Below are 18196 nucleotides of genomic sequence, written 5' to 3'. Positions count from 1 at the left end.
TGCGTGGCTTTCCAACATCAGGGTCTCTCGCCCACTCTCAGCAACAGCTACACATTGTCTTGTCACTGGCACTGGTTTGGGTTAGCCCCTAATTTACGGCCTGGGAGGAGCACCAGGATCTGGGGAAAAGCCATGGATGTAACACCACATTAAACGCTTGTCTAATAGCACTGTTCCACAAAAGCACTTTGTGCGATTGCCTGCGGGACAGCGAATGGGAGGTGGCCTACCTGCAACTGAGAGGGAGAGAGGAGGTGTCCCTGAGACAACTTCTCAGGTAAAAACCACAGCTAGTGCTTAATGTGTGCCGGGACTTGCCGGGGCTGAGCCCTGGCATCTCTAGGCTTGGCAGTTCAACGCCCTGGCACCTCTGGGCTTGCCGCATCACTTATAAAAGTAAAAAAATTGCTTAAGCCCCAGCACCTCTTTCATTACAGATTAAGTAGTGACCCCAGCCCACTCTGGAAAAGCTCTGAGCACCCCCTGTTCTGCTGCACTGGGTGGGGTGCGGGTGAAGTAGCTGAGCTCTCTGAGGCAGGGACTGTCTTTCTGTGCAGCACCAAGCACCACGGAGCCTTGATCCATGACTAAGGCCCCTAGGCACTACCACAATACAAACACACAACATTTGTGCAGTGCTTTGAACACGTGAAACTGTGTAAGCACCAACCAGAGCTGCTTGACATGTTTGGTTCCAAAACCTTTTTCCATCCATTAATGGCCTTTCCCCCCCTAAACTAGAAAAGCTTCTACTTGCTAGAAATATTTCATTTTTGATGATAATCAAATTTTGAAACATCTGTTTTCTCCCCCTGTCCCTTGTTGCCAGTAAACGCAACAGAATGAATAATGGCCATTGCGGAGGGGGGGATAGGGAAGTACTGCCTCTCTCCCCCAATTTTCCCTTTTCCCATCCTCTAAAACTTTTCCAAAAAGGAGAGAGTTTGCCAAAGCAACAGAGGGGCAAAAGGGGAAAATGAAAAAGCAAAGCAAAATGCAATGGGCCTGGTTCCTTCTACTGCAGTCAGTGGCAAAACGGGTGCGGGTGTATAAAATCAATATCGAAATTTAAAAAAAATTCTATTCAAAACAGCCAAACGATATTTCTATTGGTGGTGGAGCCAAGCTTTCGAGCTTCCCGGGGCTCTTCTTTGGGTCTGGGAAAGGAACTCGGAGTGCGTCAGCTTTTTCCGGACCCGAGGAAGAGCTCTCAAAAGCTTGTCTCTCTCACCAACAGACGATGGTCTGATAACCAATATGAGCCCACCAGTCTTGTCTGTCTCATCTCCTGTGACCAACACGGCTGCAACAACACTTCAGACAGCAACTGTTTAGTAAAAGATGTCAAAAAAAAAAAATTGGCTCGATTTTCGAAGAAAAAAACGTGGACATTTCGAAGTTTGTCCCAAAGCGGCTTCCCCATTGTCCGACCCGCCGTGGCGCTCAGTGTTAGGTGGTGGTACCCCTGCAGGAAACTCAGCAGCTGGAGGGAAGGAGGAGGAGCCCACCGGTACTGCAGGGAGCACAGCTGGTGGCCCTCGGTGCCAGAAAGCGATAGCAGCAGGACACGTTAGGATCACGGGAACTGCCAGGCTGAATCAGACCATCGGCCCAATATCCTGTCTCTGACACTGACCAGCTTCTTCCGAGCAACGTGCAAGAAACTGCAACAGATGGTTCTGGATTCACCTGCCTGTAGGCGAACTTTCTTCCTCGCCCTCGCCAGTCTGAGGCCAAGCCCTGCAGCCTGCAGGTTCTGCCCTCGCCCTCAGTAAGTGAGGGAGCTCTCAGCCCAGCCCCGGGCCACAGGATGGAACCTCTCGCCAGCAGCAGCTGGAGCGAACGGCCAAGGAAACCCACAAGGACGTGGTTGCCTTTGAACCTGCTGCCGAATGGAGTCTGGAGCCTTTGCACCGTGCCTCCTGCTCCGCCCAGCAGCCTGTGCAGAGCTGTCGGGACGCTAAGAGCAGTCAGCGTGGTTAGCAGAACAAGCCTGTCTTCCCTGAAGCACCTGAGTCCCTCTCGTCACACCCCTGGGAATCAGGGTGCCACCCGCCCTGGTCCTGGCGCGGGGGGCTGGGAGTCAGGACCCGCGGTGCTGTTCTCAGAGCTATCAGTGACTTGCTGGGGGGCCTTGACAGTGGCACTTGCCTTCTCTGTGCGTCTGGTTATGGGGACAGTAACCCTGAGCTGGCTTCCGGGGAGGCTCAGGCCGCTGCTTATAAAGCACTGCAGGGCCGTGGCTCAGAGCTGCTATGTGTGAGCAGTTTCCAGGGCTGAAACAATATATGACCCAGTGTAAGCCAGGATCTGCCCCGGTGGGCAGCCATGTTTCAGGGGCATGTCGGACCCTACCGAAATCACAAGCTGGAGGCACATGGTACTGGCTGCCCTTTGGGGGCGCCTGGGACTCATCCACTGGAGCATGGCTTTGCCTCATGCCCATGGGCCCCCCGCATTCGGAGAAGTCTCAGGGCAATGCGTGGGCATGGAAGATGCTCACCCACCTCTCTGCACAGCGGGGGTCAGAGGAGATGAAGCCGGACTCACACTCACTGTGAGCAAAGGCAGCCCTGGTACAGCACACGGTCATCTCGCCCCAGCAGGGATGTGCGCTCTGAGCCACATGCCCACATTGGACCTGACCCCCCGACTCACACCAGGCTAACCCCAGCACTGCTGCTCTGCCAGCCCTGCAGCCCAGCCCATCTCCGCTCGGCCTTAGGGGCCTGCCCGGGGTTGCGGGGTGTTGCAGACGTTGCGGCCTGGGACAGGTTTAGTCAGCGCTCCCATTCCCCGCTGCCCCCGGGGTGAGGTGGAGCACGCAGCGGGTGAAGCTGTGCAAGGGGCGGCTCCCCTGCCAGCCCACACGGGCTGATTCAGCACGGGGAACCCGTTGCCCTGCCGCTGCGGGATTCATGTTTAAAGGGCCATTGGGGCCACTCTGAAGCACGGCAGGATTTTAACTGCCACCTCCCAAGCTGCTCAGGCTCCCATGGGCAGGGGGAAAACGGGATGGGGAGACGCTGTCGCTTGGCAGTTTGAGTCTGTCCCAGCTCCTCTCCCCACAAAGGCACATTGACATCTAGGCTCCTCTCTCTAGCTAGGCAGACCTGAGCAGTGCGGGAGAGGCAGGGCAGGAGCTAGGAACTGCGGGGTTCTGCTCCGGGCTCTGTTCCTGGCTCCTGTCCTTGGTTGCCAATAAACGCAAGAGAATGAGCAGCCGCCATTGGGGCGGGGGACAACCTTAGTCAAGTCACTGCATCCATCAGTTACATGGAGATGATCAGAGTAACTTCTCTACCTCCCGGGAGTTGCTAAAGCTTCCTCAAGCCCTGTGAAGCTGAAAAGCCCTGAGTGAAACTCACTGATGCGGGGGGGTAGAGGGGGGGTTATAACTAATCTACAAACAGTGCATCAGGGAAACCAACTGGTGTGAATTTACTGGTGCTAAACGGGATCAGAAGCAGCCCCCTCCACTCAAAGCCCTTCTCTTAGCCTCCAGTCACTGATTTCCCTGCCATGTGCGCACGGTCAGGTGGCAGCTGATTTGAATTCCCTTGGAGTAGGATTGTGCCCGACACTGCCACACCCAGGGCATCTGCTGCATCCCCTTGGAACCAAGAAGGGACCCCTTAACCCCTGCCAGGGCCGCACTGAGGGATTTGTTAGCACACGCACCTTTTGTCCACGACTCTCTGCTTTGCTGCCTTCTCGGAGCCTGAGAACCTAGATCTCAACCCCGCTCCCAGCCCGTCAGAGCGGTTGCTTCAGCGCGCTCTTCACCTCCGCTCCAGAGCGACGGCTACAGGCCGAACTGCACGAGGTGCTGTACAAACACAGCATAAGGCACTTCCTGCTCCACAGAGCAGCTGGTGGAGACAGAGAACAGGTGGAAGGAGGGAAGAAGTGTTACCCCCATTTCCAAAGGGGGACGGAGGCTGTCATAAATATAAAGGGAAGGGTAAACCCCTTTAAAATCCCTCCTGGCCAGAGGAAAAATCCTCTCACCTGTAAAGGGTTAAGAAGCTAAAGGTAACCTCACTGGCACCTGACCAAAATGACCAGTGAGGAGACAAGATACTTTCAAAAGCTGGGAGGAGGGAGAAAAACAAAGGGTCTGTGTCTGTCTGTATGCTGCTTTTGCCGGGGACAGAACAGGAATGGAGTCTTAGAACTTAGTAAGTAATCTAGCTAGATATGCGTTAGATTATGATTTCTTTAAATGGCTGAGAAAATAGCTGTGCTGAATAGAATGAATATTCCTGTCTGTGTGTCTTTTCTGTAACTTAAGGTTTTGCCTAGACAGCCTAGTTTTGCCTAGATTCTATGTTTTGAATCTAATTACCATGTAAGGTATTCACCATCCTGATTTTACAGAGGTGATTCTTTTCTTTTTACTTCTATTAAAAGTCTTCTTGTAAGGAAACTGAATGTTTTTTCATTGTTCTAAGATCCAAGGGTTTGGGTCTGTGGTCACCTATGCAAATTGGTGAGGATTTTTACCAAACCTTCCCCAGGAAGTGGGGTGCAAGGGTTGGGAAGATTCTGGGGGGAAAGATGTGTCCAAACTATGTTTTTTCAGGAACCCAGATAAAGTTTGGTGGTGGTAGTGGAAATCCAAAGGCAAAGGGTAAAATAATTTGTGCCTTGGGGAAGTTTTAACCTAAGCTGGTAAAAGTAAGCTTAGGGGGTCTTTCATGCAGGTCCCCACATCTGTACCCTAGAGTTCAGAGTGGGGAAGGAACCTTGACAGAGGCCCAGAGAGATGTAGGCCCTATTTTCACCCACACTCGCCCAGGTTGTTAAACCCCTGTGGGGGGACACTGATTGCAATTTAAGGGGGGCTTGTTGCAGATGTTAGTTTATCCCTGTTCCCATTTGACTTAAGCTGACAGAAATAAAACCACTCAGGGTGGCCACACAGGAGTTTGCACCTGTTTAACCCCTTCATTTCCACCAGCGAAGCTTTTCTGCGTAGACAAGGCCTCAGAGACTTATCTGGACAGCCTGGGGCAGGGCTGGGAATTGAAGCCAGATCTCCTGAGTCCCAGCCCAGCACCAGAGCCACAAGCCCATCCTCCTCCTCGTTTCCTCCCACCCCACCTGTGTCATGCACACTCCCCTCCCCCCACCCCCCCCCGCCAGGAAAAGCTGCGAATCCCCCACCTTTTGCCTCCTCCAAACCCCTTCTTGAGGCTCCCTGGGGCCGTGCTGCCTGCAGAACGGCACCAGGGGAGCCACATTCTGGGCCAGTCCATGGGGAGGCAGGTCCGTGTTAGTAACCTTGGCATCTCTTCCCCCACCCCGCCCCACAGCCACCGCTTGTTTGTTTCAGCCACCTGTCGGGTCTGGGCATTAACTAGGCCTGCAAACGTTTCCGGGCGAGCGCTGCCTTTGTCCTGTGTGCACGCTGCGCCCGGCCCACGGGGGCCCCAGATCTTGCTGGGGCTTCTCACGCTACTCCAGTGGTTTTCAGCCTGTGGTCTGCGGATCCCGGGGTGGGGCTGCAGATTCTGTGTAAGGTTTCCAAAGGGGCCTGCACCTCCACTCGAAAGTTTTGAGGGGTCCACATAGGAAAAAAGATTGAAAACCACTGGGTTACTCTAATACAAATGAGAACACCACATTCTGTCTAGCCCTGCAAACAGCAACACTACCTTCGAGCCAGCCAGTCCAATCGAGCAGCGTTTGCAAAGCGCCCAGCCCCCTGGTGTCGGAGTGCGAACCGTCTGCTGCACCATAGCTCAGCACCACGTTCTCAATGGCTGCCTAGCGCCTGGGAAATCACACAGAGATCCCTGGGCCTGCGGGCCATGGCTGCCTCTAGTTTCTGGCTTGCGGTCATGTGGCTGTAAATTGTGTACCACCTCATGACATGGCCGAGGATAACTGCCTGCTACTGCTGCCGGTGCCAGGGCTTCTCCTGTTAGATCCAGTAGCAGGAGGCTGTGCGCTGGTGTTTAAGGTCCAGGCTTCAAGCCCTGCTAACTGCCCACGCCGCAGGTTACGCGTGCTGGTATTTGCACTATGCCTGGCTGCGACAAGCTGGGGAGAGTGGTTGGAAGTTGATGTTTTCGCTGTGTGGCAGCAGCGGCCGGCTTTATGCTGCTCCGAGTGCCTGCCGCCCCCCTGGTCCGTTTGCAAAGGAAGGAAGCAGAGACGGAAGGGAAATCCCAACCAAGACATTCCTTTTATTTTTTAATAATAAAAAACAAAACAGACAACCTCCTGAAAACAGCTTCCTACCTCATAATTTCACAGAAATTAGCTTGGAAACATTGCTCGCCCTCCCTGCTCCGATTCCTGCCTTGGGCCCTCCCCAGGGGGGATGTCTCAGCCCCTGGGGGAGCGGGCTCCGACCAGCCCTCCCCAGGGGCTGCACCGGGAATGTCAACAACATGTGAGCCTCCTGCAGGCGTCATGCGGCCAGCCCCACCCTGCCACGACCGTGAGCCTGCGCTGGGCAGCTGGCTGCTCCCCCCAGCCCCACACCGGGGCTGGGATTGGGACATTAGCCTTTGCTCAGGTTCACCAAGTAGCAGAGTGTTCGGCCTCTCCGGGGCTGCGCTTCATCCCTGTGTCCTTCCCCCGCCCCCCCCACCTCCTTCGCCCATAGCAGAGCTCCCTGCCACCCGGCCCCTCCTCCCTTCCCTGGCGGAGGGGCCAGCAGCGGGTTTCACGCTGCACCAGGCCAGCAGGGACCTGGCGCGGGAGGGAGGGAGGCTGAAGGCAGTGGATGGCTTGGCAAGGAATCTCTCCGGGGCGCCGCATTTACCAGCCCATTCCCTCCCCCCTCAAGCGCGACCAGGCCCAGGAAGCAGCGCCCTGAGCCTGAGCTGCTGTCTGGCTCACCCCCAGGAACCGCAGCGTCTCACTGTGCTCGAGAAGGGCTGAGCTGTGGGACACGAGCCCTTTGGACGTGGATGGAAGAGAAGGGGACAGAGGTGGGTTTGTAGCTCATCTCCCACGCTGCCCCCGGGGGTGCGCTGAGGACGCCCCTCCCAGCCAGATTCATGAGGAGATGCCCGTTGAGTGGATCTGGGCTCCAGCCAGGGTGGCACAGCTCCCAGCTGCTGGGCATCTAGGCACGGTGAGCCTGGATTAGCCGCTCTGCCCGGCTCTGCCTCGGGCCCACCTCACCAACGGCTTCAGGAGCCGCCCGGGTTGTCGCATCCCACCTGTGTGCTGACTGCAGATCTGGGGCCGGGGGATTTCCTGACTGGAGAGCTTGGGGCCCATAGGGCACAGCAGCCGCCTCTGAAGGTTACGGGGCAGCGAGCCATGAGGCACCGGCATCATACTAACCCCCTCGCTCACTCCTCCCCTTCTGAGTGCGACAGGGCACGGGGCCGGCGAGCTGCAAGGCCCTGCTCACAGATCCGCCCCTCGCCTGCCCCCAGACCTCCCCAAAGCAGTATGTTCGCCCAACGAGCCACCGCGGAGGCATGTCCTCCAGTACCCAGCAAGGTTCCCGTCTCCCTAGGGAGCCCTGCACGGACAGTACGTGCCCTGTGTGTTTGCCTCCCGGCCCCGCTACGGAACAGGGAGCTCTGCCTCTCCCGGCCACACCAAAGAGGGGTGCGTGGACGCTCGCGGCGACTCATGCTGCCCCCCTGTGAACCTGGGCACCTCCCCAGCGTCGCTTACCAGGGCTGGCCCCGGGGAGCCTGGCCCAGGAGGGAAACCTGGCTGCCAGGCTGATAAGCACCTTCTCCACCTCCTCTCCAGGGGATGGATCCTGGGTCGGTTCCTAGGGCAGCTGGACTGGGGCTGCTGCCTCCTCCCCTCCCGCCCCAGCATGGCAGCTGAGCGGTAGGGTTTGCTCCAGGCCTTGTTTTACTGCCCCGCTCCCTGAGGGGCTGGGAGCAGCGTGAGGGGCTGGTTGCTCCCTCCCTCTGACAGGATCCCTGACCCTCAGTGCTAATGAGTTAATAAACTGGTTTCTCACTAAGAAATTAGAAGCCTTAAGAAAAATCACAATCTCCCCCCCACCCCCCTCCCAAAGTAACTGCGGTTTGTTTAGAGAGCTCTGGAGAAATCCCCAGCTCCGAGGGCCTCTCGCTCCATCGCAGCGTCTAGAGGCACCGCCAGCGGCCTGGAGACGACTCCCACAACTGCGTGGGCTCCAGGGGGCAGAGCCGAGGCAGCTGGCTTTGCTGAACAGCCTCATCCCGCCCCGGGGTGCAGAGGAGCCCTGGGCGTGGCTGGCAGCAGGGCCCAGGCCCTAGTCCTTGGGCGCCTTCTTGCTGCGGGCGTTCCACATGCCGCGTTTGGAGTGGTAGTAATGGTAAAAGTTCCTGAGGCGCAAGCGCTCCACCTCCAGCCCGCTCTGCAGCACCCTGCGCAGGGAGAGGAGACAAAGCTTAGGAGAGAGGTGAAGAGGGCACAGCCACAGCAAAGCCTCTGGGGGTTTTTTCCCCCCTTCCTCAAAGGCGCGTGAAACCTGATTCCCTGAGGGAGGAAGAGGCCTTCATTCAGTGTCACAAGCGCACGGCCTTGGGGCTGTGTCTGCTAACACCCATTGAGCTCAAACACCTCAGGAACATGTCGGAGGAAAGCTCTCTTTGGTACAGTCAGCGCTCCCCACTCAGTACGATACCCATCTCTGAGACCTCCAAGGAGTCCTCTCACAAAGCCAGAGACGCCCCAACTTGGTCTTTCCGAAGTCTCCAGCCGCTGTGCCCTCCCCACCGCCGTCGGAGTAATTTATATGTCAGCGCGGAGGGAAAAAAGGGGAGAGCACAAATCTATTTTCCCCCCTTTTAAAGGAAAAATGTACTGGAAATGTTTCAAGCAGATTTGTTCCACACAAGTCCCGTCTCTCCTGCTAGTGCGCCTGCTGCTCCTGGCTGCCCATGCCAAGCTCTATACCGAGAAACACCCTGCAGCCCCCCTCCATTGTGTGGTACCACCAAAAAGCCCCTCAGAGTCATAGGGCCTCAGAGGGGTTAATCCCCCCGCCCCCTCAGCATCTTCTCTCCCAGGTCCCCGAATCAGCCACGTGTGTCTGGAGGGCATTAGGCCAGTCTCCATGCCCAGCCAGCACACAGCTCCCCCTGGCAGGGAAGAGGCGCTGGGCAGGAGGCCCCCCCAGCCGTACCTGTCCAGCAGCTCCCAGTCCTCCCCGCCCCAGCGGTCTCGGAACTCCTCCGTGTTCATGCCCCCGACGCGGTCAAAGTCCGACTTGTAGATCCCAAAGAGGCCGAACCCATTCACCTCCCAGTAGCCTGAGGAAGGAGGGAAGAGAGGTGACTCGCTAGGTCTCAGGCGGGAAGGGGGCTCCCTGCAAGAGGGGAGGGGAGGGCAAGGAGCAGGGCTGCTCCAAAGCCCAGTCAGGCGGTAGCACCGAGATTCCTCCGGGCTCGGCCATCCTTTGAAGCCACGCTGCCCTCTGCTGGAAATCAACAGCGGCACGCAAGCATGGAGAGGCCTCCGATCCCAGACCCATAGAGGGAACCGGTCTCCCTGAAGGTGGGTCTGCAGTCCCATCCTTCCACACGAGCTCCTGAGTTCGCGGGTCCTGGCACTCGGCTAACTGCTCACGGCGGGGCTGCTGCACCTGACTCTGAAGCAGCAGGTGCTGGGCCTTGTCAGAGGCAGGACGCTGATGTGGGTGGGCCGTGGGTCGGATCCAGCCTGGCACTGCTACATGCATGCAACCCCCGTGGAAGGAGAAAGGCTAAGCTGGCCATGCACTAAACACCCAGCCGGCTCTCTCCCAGTGCGGGCACTCGCCTGAGAGCGCAGCCGCCGAGAGCCAGAGGGATCCAGTTTAAAGGAGCCGTCTCACACTCAGCCAAACGTACGGCATGGGACCAAACCGGCCCCCCAGCTCCCAGCCAGCGTGCAGGGGCAGGCGTGCTACGGGGACAGAGGAGGGAGAGCGCTGCTCCAGCTAGCTCCCCAGGGGAGGCTCCGGAGGAAACCACTGCCAGTCAGACCCTGAGCAGCTGGGGTGGTCAGCACCATGCGGGAAGGAGGCAGGTAGACCTCAAGCAGCTGGGATTTTTACTGGTGATGAGCCCTGCCCCCCAAGCAGCTCCCTGGGAACGTAGCGGCAAAATAGGCTGAGGAAGCCTGCGTGCGGGCAGGGCCGCTGTGTGGCTCCAGCCCGCTGACCCGCTGCTCCCTACGTTGGGATCCAGTGCCAGGCTCCCTGCACACACAGGCTGACTGCCATCCTGCAGGCTTCTCAATCCCCCAGCCACCCACCCCGCAGTCCGCTCAAGGCAGCTTCTCATCTGCCACAGCACTGCTTCCATCCCTCTCCCCGCTCGTCCCCCCCTGCGCTCCCCGAACTCAGCCCCAACCCCTCTCTGGACTGTCTCCGTTGCCTCCACTGCTCACTCCACGTCTCCCACCAAGGTGCCCCCTTTGCTCAGAACAGCCCCCCTCCAACAACATACGCCCAGCCTCTCTGTCTCCCCCAGATCGCTGCTAAGAACACCTCTGATCGGAGAGTCTCTGTGCACCAGTGACCACGCCCAGTGCCCGGGTTGGGCTGGCTTGTGCATTTAGGCCAGGAATTTCAGAAGAGGCTAGTAACTTGGGGTGCCCGATGGGAGACACTTTGAAGGGGCTCTATTTGCAGACAGTCTGAAGTCAAATAGAGGCTCATGACTCCGAGCTCTTTGGGACCGAGATCCATTTTTCTGTTCCGAGAGAGGCTTCAACCTCCATATAAAAGCACAGCGCTGCGGGCCCCAGTCAGCACGGGGCTGACGCGCGGGCCTAACTAAACACATGAATAGTGCCACTGATGTCAGTAAGCACTTGGGTGGTAAAGCTTCTGCACTGGGGTCTTGCTGAAGCAGGGTCTAAATAAATAATACCAGCATCGGAACGTGCCAGCACGCTAGAACTATGCCCTGAAAGCCAGCAAGAGGCACGGCTATGATCCCCAAAGCCGATCACCACACCCCGGTGTGCCTCAGTTTCCCCATCTGTCAAAGGATAGCTGATCCCTTCCTCTGGAGAGCACGGTGAGATCTAAGGGGATCCAGTGCTAGATAAGAGACAAAGATTATTAGTCCTTATGGCAGAGTTCTGGCAGAGCACTCTGGTCACTGTTTAACCAGTTAGGCTCCTGGGGACAGCCTGAGTGAGAAGAGGAGTTGCTGATTACCAGATCGATTGGGACCGGGCAGCTAACGATCTAATTAGCCCATTAACAAGGAGAGTGGATAAAAGAGCCCAGGAAGGCAGGGCGGGGCAAGGCAAGCTGGGTCTGATAAAGGGAGCTCTGTGTGTGGATAGACCTCTGCCCACCCCCACCCCTGGGAAGACGGGCTCTGTACACGGTACGGCTGCGTGAGGATGTAGAAGGTGGCGAGGGGAGGCTCTGTAAATAAACGACATGATGGTCTCTCCGAAAGGAAGGTCTCTGAGCCGACTGTGTGAGAGCAAAGACGATGGGGGCGGAGGGTGCCCCGTCACAGTGCTGCTCAGCCTCTGTGTGCCTCTCATAACACAATGTGCTGGATTAAGCTACACACTGGACAAGGGGAAAAGCAACAGCAAATCCTACTGGTGAAAGCTGTATCTGAACAAACCAGCAGCCTCCCCCCTCCACATTCATTGGGCGACTGCACAATCCAGTGCTGAGGAGGTCGGAGTCAGTTAAAGCGGCAGGGCTGGGTGGATTTACAGCAGGAGTCAGGACTCCTGGGTTCAATTCCTGCCTCGCTGTAAGGCCTTGAGCAGATCACTCCCCGTAACTGGAAGGGGGGACACTATACTCTCCCTGCAGGGGCTGTGTGAGACTTACTTAAGGCTCCAGGAGTAGTCCGCCACCCTCCCTTAAGAAGCACCCGGCAGTATTATTCCGGCTCACCCCCCCGCCCCCAGCCTTGGGGCGCAGCAGTAATCGCAGAGGGGAAGGACGTGCAGGTTTAAGGAGGAGCAGGGAAGATGCTGAGTTTCTAACACCAGCGTAGCCCAGCTCCTTAAAGCACCCGGCCTGGACTGGAACAGACTTTAGGTAGCAGCAGGCTGCTCAGATAACAGGTTTCAGCAGCACCGGGCTGAGTGGCTGCATCAGGAGCCCTGCCACGCTGCCTGCACCGCTAGCTGCCTCAGTCCCTTAGCGGCTCCCTTCCTGGGGCGCTGGCTCCCTGCATTCGAAAGCCCAGTGCGTTTCCCGCTGCGAGAGCACCCGCGCGCGGGGGGCGTTACCATTGGGGTCCCGCGGAGAGCTCCCGCAGCCCAGCCTCATGACGATGGGCGCGTAGGCCAGCTTGCCCTCCACGCAGTGCTTGCGGATGCTGTCCAGGATGTTGAGGGGGAAGTGGATGTGCAGGTCGCACAGGAACACGATGCTGCGCCCATCCTGAGGGAACCAAGCGCAGAGAGAGGCCGTGACCAGGGGGCACAGCCCACGGCAAGCCCCTGGGGGCAGGACGGGACAAGGCCAGTGGCTCTGCAGAGCCAGAGCCCTCCCGCCGTCTCTCACCTCGATGGAGTCCACCCCAGCCTGCAGCCCTGCCGAGCGCTCGAAGTTCCCCGTGCGCTTCAAGTACTGGTACCTGAGAACAACGCGGACAGTCAGCAGCAGCAGGGAGAGGGGAGCCGAGTTGGGGGCTTTGTCGGGACAGAGGTCAGTGGGCACTGCTGGGCTGAGCGACTGAGGTGAGTCTCCAGGCGGGGAATCGTCTGGAGGGTGCCAGGGGCCACTGAGCCAAGGGAACCCAGCTGAGCTCCAGGAAGCCTTTCGCAGGCTGACACAGTGTGACTCTCTGTCCCCCTCTAGCGGGTAGCCTTGCAGTTCTTTAGCTCAGGCAGCAAAGACTCTTGCTTCTAGATTGAAAGGTCCCGGGTTAACCCCCCCCCACCATGTCATCCCCCACCTGGGGGCGCTGTGTTACACTCATGGTCAGGTGGGCTCCTGCCCCCGACCACTGCTGGGGACACTCGTGTAGCAGGGGCTTTCCAAAGAGGGAAAGCACAGGGAACGCTGGCTGCCCAGAGATGGTCTGGGGGTGTGGGGAGCCAGGCAGGGCATCCACGGGGTTCTGTGCACAGACTATTAGCAGCTACACGGCTCTCTTCCTCCACCCAGCGCGAAGGCCCCGCTTGCCCGCTGAGCCAGCTGGCTTTGGGGACAGCAGCTAGCCCCTTTGCAGCCTGCCTGGCTCCGAGACCACCTGCAGCATCCGCTGCGCACTGATGCAGTATCAGTCTGCAGTGCAGATCCCCCCTGGATCAACCAGACCCTCAACACCCAGAGAGGTTCAGGGGTGTCCCCTCCCACGTCCTTTGGGTAATCACGGTCATGGCTCATCTCAGTGCCAGTCAGCAGGGGGCACACTCCACCTATGGGACGCTGTCTCCAAAAAAAAAGCCGGATTGCTGTGCCAGGTCTGCGGATGGCAATGCGTCCTGTGGGTGCAAGATGCTGGGGGCTAAAGGCACAGGAGAAGGGAGGGCAGTGGGGTTGGAGACAGGTGCGACACTATAGATGAGTACAGCCGCAAGCAGCCAGCCAGCAGACTCACTGGGGCAGGGATGGTGTCTATCTGCCTGTTTGGATGGCACTTCGAATCCTAGAATCTCAGGGCGGGAAGGGACCTCAGGAGGTCATCTAGTCCAACCCCCTGCTCAAAGCAGGGCCAATCCCCAATTTTTGCCCCAGATCCCGCTACCGCCCCCTCAAGGATTGAATTCACAACCCTGGGTTTAGCAGGCCAATGCTCAAACCACTGAGCTATCCCTGCCTCCCCCCGACACAATGTGACCCTGATCTTCAGGGGGGCCTCTGGTCACCCCTGTGACACAAACAACAGCAGCGGCGAGAGTGTGTGTGTGTGTGTGAGCAGCAGCCTCACAGCCATGGCCAGGGATGCTAGAGGCCAGACCCAGTTGGCTGGGTGGAACGAGGAGGCTCATTGCGAGGAGGGGACTCAGCGATAGCCCCCCGGAGCAGACGTGCTGCTGGAAAAGCTTCGCTGCACCACGGGGTGCGGTTCCACACACAGCGTCTGGGCCTCGGGCTTCCACAAGCGCCAGGGAAACCAGGAACAAAGCTGCTGCTCTGTGCTCAGCTCCTCGGGCCGTGCAAGGACTCTGGGAGGGAGGAGAGACGTCGCCTCCGTGCTGCCTGGGACTCCCTTGCCCAGCTGCTGGAGGGCTTTGCTGTGCGTGTCTGCCACAGATGAGGCCAGGAGTGGTGGGGGGCACTTGGGCCCAGGCTCCCGTTCCTGTGGGGCTGGGGGTGCGGCAAGGAGAAGGTGCTGGGCTTGGCACTGGTGGGGAGGGACAGCGGCAAGGAAGGGCTCTGGGGCTCCCTGCTCCGTTACCGAGGCAGCCGGGCTTCCTGCAGCGCCTTCTCCACATCCATATCCTCACTCTCAAAGTCCACCAGGATGACATTGAAGTTGGTGTCCTTGGTGTCCCAGTAGAGGCCGGCCATGTCCGCGATGAACTGCTGAACCCAGCGCGCCTGGTTCTTCACTGCCACACAAGCAGACACCCCCTGGGTCAGCCCTTCCTCAGGGATCCACGCCCCGCCCCGGGGCTGAGAGCCAGACCCGCCCCCCAGGGATCTCCCCATCCCCTGGGCTGAGAGCCAGACCCCCAGCCACTCCCCAGGGATGCACTCCCCGTCCCCATGGTGAAGAGCTAGACCCCCAGCCACCCTCCAGGGATCGACTCCCTGCCCCCAGGGCCAACAGCCAGACTCCCCAGCCGCACCTCAGGGATCCACTCCCCATTCCCAGGGCCAAGTGCCACACCCCCCCACCACACCATTCCACACCAAGTACCAGGTGGATTTAACTGGGTTGCTCGGGGGCTGGGTTTTTGTCCCCCCGAGTGGTGTCGTTATATTGACCTAATTTCCTAGCAGAGACCAGGCCTGAGTCTCTGCCGCTGGGCAGCCCTGGAGGAGCAGACGTGGCCTGTGTGCACAAGGGGACCAGGCCTCCCGGATGATCCCATGAGCCGCCACAGCCCGTGCGCCCCACGCAGCCAACCGCCACCCACTGGGGCCTGGGCTTTGGGCCCATCTAATGCTCTGAATGACCCCAGAGGTCCTGGTGCAGGTGGGAGCTTGGGAGGACCTTTGGTCCCTGGGAGGAGGGTGCGGATAACACCCCTTTCCCTCACCTGGCACCACGAAGTGCACCATGACGTCCTGCCTCCAGCTGAGCCGCAGGGGTTGGCACAGGATGGGCTTCCCGTAGAGCAGGCTCCAGGGGCTGGGCTGGGGCTCTGTGGCCAGGGGCGCGGGCCCCTCGGGGTTGGCCTTGGTGCTGTCGTCCGGCCTGCCCTGGTGCAGCAGGACGTAGACGTACTCCGAGAGCCGCACGGTCCTCTGGCCCCGCTCCAGCAGCTCCAGCTCCAGCAGGTAGCGGTTCCCCCGCGCTGTGTCTCGCCGCTTCTCCACGTTGACTATGCGCAGCAGGGTGTAGATCCTGGGGGGAGGGCAGCGCCGATGCTCTCACCTTCCCAGGCAAGGCCCAGGCCCCCACCTCACACCAGGGACCCCTCCACAGCCTGGCTAGCTGAAGGACAATGGGCAGCCCCGCTCCCACCCTTCCAGCAGGGGGGGTCATCCAGGCCAGGAGAGCACCCCCACCTCCCAGAGGGGAGGCCCTGTGGTGTGGGAGAGCAGGGTGGGGAAGCTCGTGGCTGCGTGTCCCCTCATCCCAGGACGTGCAGGGCTGAGGACCTGCTGGGGGAGTGGAGTGTGTGTAGTCAAGGCTGGATGACCAGGGAGACCACCCTGCTCTCTTGCCTGCCCAGGTTAGGGCAAGACTGGGGAGAGCTTAGCCCCACTGGTCCCCCTGGCCCTGGTGGCAGCCCTGGGCCTAGCTCCATGTGGCATGCCCTGCAGAAGCGCAGTACCCCCGCCCCGACCCCGATTTCTCTCCCTACCCCCCATTCTTCTCGTTGAGTTTCTCCATGTACTGGGCCACCACATCCACCACCTCGCTCTCGCTCAGCTGCAGGTTGCCCGAGACGTTACAGCGCAGGTCATTCCAGTCGGAGCGCAGGAGCTCAAAGTCCACCGAGCTGACGCTGAACGTCCTCTGCCAGTTGATGGAGTCCTCCAGCCAGCTCGGCTGCAGCTCCGAGTTTTCGTAGCTATAGTCCGACAGCTCCTCCTCCTCCTCCTCCTGGGCCTTGCCCGGGACCTCCTGCTGCAACGCAGTCACCTCCGACATCCTCAGGAAGGACGTCACCCGCACCCCGGCTGACAGGGCCGCCTCCGAGGAGTTGTAATCCAGGGCACCCGCTGCCGCAGTCCTGACTGGGGTGGCGGTGGGGACCTCCAGGGCCTCCTTGCCGAACAGCCCCTCGGCTGGTGGCGGCTGTACGCTGGGCCGTGTCCTCCGCTCGCTCACAGCCTTGGGGTCCTCTTGCCTGTACAGCTGCTCCCACTTCCTGCTGCTGGCCCTGGGGCTCTTCCTCTTGGAGGGATACGTCTCCCTGGAGCTGTTGCTCGGGAGCCAGGGCACCCTGTGGCCAGGGACGGTGCGGAGCTTGGTGGAGGGGGCGGAGCGCCTCTGGGGGGCCCTCGAGTTCAGGTGCACCCTCCTGAGTGGCTTAGGGTAGAGGAAGACACTGGGGAAGGTGGCCTCCTGCACTGGGGCCTTGCGCTTGCCAGGCTGCAGCCGGGTCACATACACCTTCTCATGGGGCTTCTTGGCCTCCTTCTTAGCCTTCTTCTCCTCCACGGGCACCAGGAGCCTGCTTGGGCCCTGTGGCTTTGCTTTGCCCCCAAAGATGGGCACAGAGAGGTGGGGTTGGCGGTTTAGGACACTGCCCCTCCTTGACGGTGCCAGCAGCCCCAGCTCGTCTTCCTCCCCGGCTTTGGCCTGTTCCGGCTCCTTGAGCACCCAGCTGAGGGAGCGCCCCCGTACCAGGGCCTGCTCTCGTAAAGGGGGAGTGTTCTCATAGCCCTGGGAATCCCTGGCTGTGACCGCGGAGCTGCGGCTGGCCCGGTTGCGTACGTCCTGGGTTTGTGGCTGCCCTGGCGCAGCACCCTCATCATGAACTGGCTGTTGCTGGTGGCGGAAAGCATAGTAGTCTACGTCGCCCCCGTAATCCCTTGCAGCGAGAGGGATTTCTTTGCCTTTGGTCCCAGTGCCCTGGGGTGGGCTCGGCCCCCTGGGGCTCTTCTCCTTGGCGTCGGGAGGCGGGTCTGTGGGCTCAGGACTGTCTGCTCCTTCCTCCTCCTCTTCCAGGAAATCTGCAAAGCAAACACACCTTGGGTAGGCCAGAAAAACACATGAGATCCCTGCAGTGTAATAACCCCAGCAGTGGTTCACAGCCAGAGCATTTCAGGCCAAAAGGGACCAATAGGCCCTCTAGTCTGAGCCAATGCACATCGCAGGCCATCAAACCCCACCCAGCTAGTGAAGCAGACAAATTATTGCTGCATCTTAAACGGTGGAGCCCGTGCAGGGAGGCACTGATCCTGGCAGCCAGTGTCCAACAGCCAGGTTGCTGTGGGGGCTCTGCGAGAACATGATCGGGGGGAGGGGGTGGCTGCCTAGCTACCCGCACAGGTGGGACTGTGTTCTCACGTTCCACCAAACCCTGCAGTCCCTGGGCTTCAGTTGGCTGACAAAGGAGCCCCTTCTTGGGACGGCAAGGAAGGACAGTCCAGTGGCTGCGGCGCTATCCTCGAACTTGGGAGGCCCGCGTGCAATTCCCTGCTCCAGCACAGACTCCCTGCGTGACCGTGGGCACGTTACTTAGCCTCCGTTCCCCGACAATAGCACTGCCCCGCTGCACAGAGATGAAAACATTACAGAACGGGAAGCACTTTGAGATCTCCTGCTGAATAGGGCTAGAGAAGAGCAAGGTGTTATTCATTTGTTAGCATTACTCAGGTATGTTTTATTGGCCGGAGAAGTGACCCTGGGATGTCCAAATCAGCCAGGAATATGGGATTGGACCCTTGATTGGTCTGCTTACAGTAAGGTCACTGGGGCAGGGACTGTCTCACTAGGTGTATGGACAGCACCCAGCACACCCTGAACATAGGTGGGGCCTCCCCTAAGACAAGTAATAAATCATAACAACAACTAATACTGTGTCCATTTGTCAGCGGTGTCAATCTCTGGTTCTTGGATTGACTGGCAGCAACTCTGATGTGTCGGCTCCGTTCCCTTGTTTCAACCCCATCACCAAGGGAGAGAGTCTTGATTTCGCTACTGGACTAAATAACTGCAATGGTGTTTCAGTC

General features: G+C 59.1%; 1 protein-coding gene across 2 annotated transcripts in view; it reads right to left on the bottom strand.

Moving 5' to 3' along the window:
* Nucleotides 1-6174: 6174 nt before the first annotated feature.
* B4GALNT4 (beta-1,4-N-acetyl-galactosaminyltransferase 4) overlaps nt 6175-18196 on the bottom strand; it is a 125381-nt gene continuing 113359 nt past the window's right edge. For both annotated transcript variants that reach the window (XM_037899494.2, XM_037899493.2), the window contains exons 14-20: nt 15877-17194; nt 15106-15413; nt 14298-14451; nt 12455-12527; nt 12178-12331; nt 9104-9230; nt 6175-8342 (exon numbers count right to left, since the gene is read on the bottom strand). In XM_037899494.2, coding sequence (XP_037755422.1) covers nt 8228-8342; nt 9104-9230; nt 12178-12331; nt 12455-12527; nt 14298-14451; nt 15106-15413; nt 15877-17194 — 2249 coding nt within the window. In that variant the 3' untranslated portion in view covers nt 6175-8227. The remainder of the gene's footprint in view (nt 8343-9103; nt 9231-12177; nt 12332-12454; nt 12528-14297; nt 14452-15105; nt 15414-15876; nt 17195-18196) is intronic.

The sequence above is a fragment of the Chelonia mydas genome, chromosome 6 (genome assembly GCF_015237465.2).
Source record: "Chelonia mydas isolate rCheMyd1 chromosome 6, rCheMyd1.pri.v2, whole genome shotgun sequence".
In the NCBI taxonomy this organism is placed as follows: Eukaryota; Metazoa; Chordata; order Testudines; family Cheloniidae; genus Chelonia; species Chelonia mydas.
Note: the sequence above shows the minus strand (reverse complement) of the source record. Positions and strands in the feature narration are given on the sequence as shown.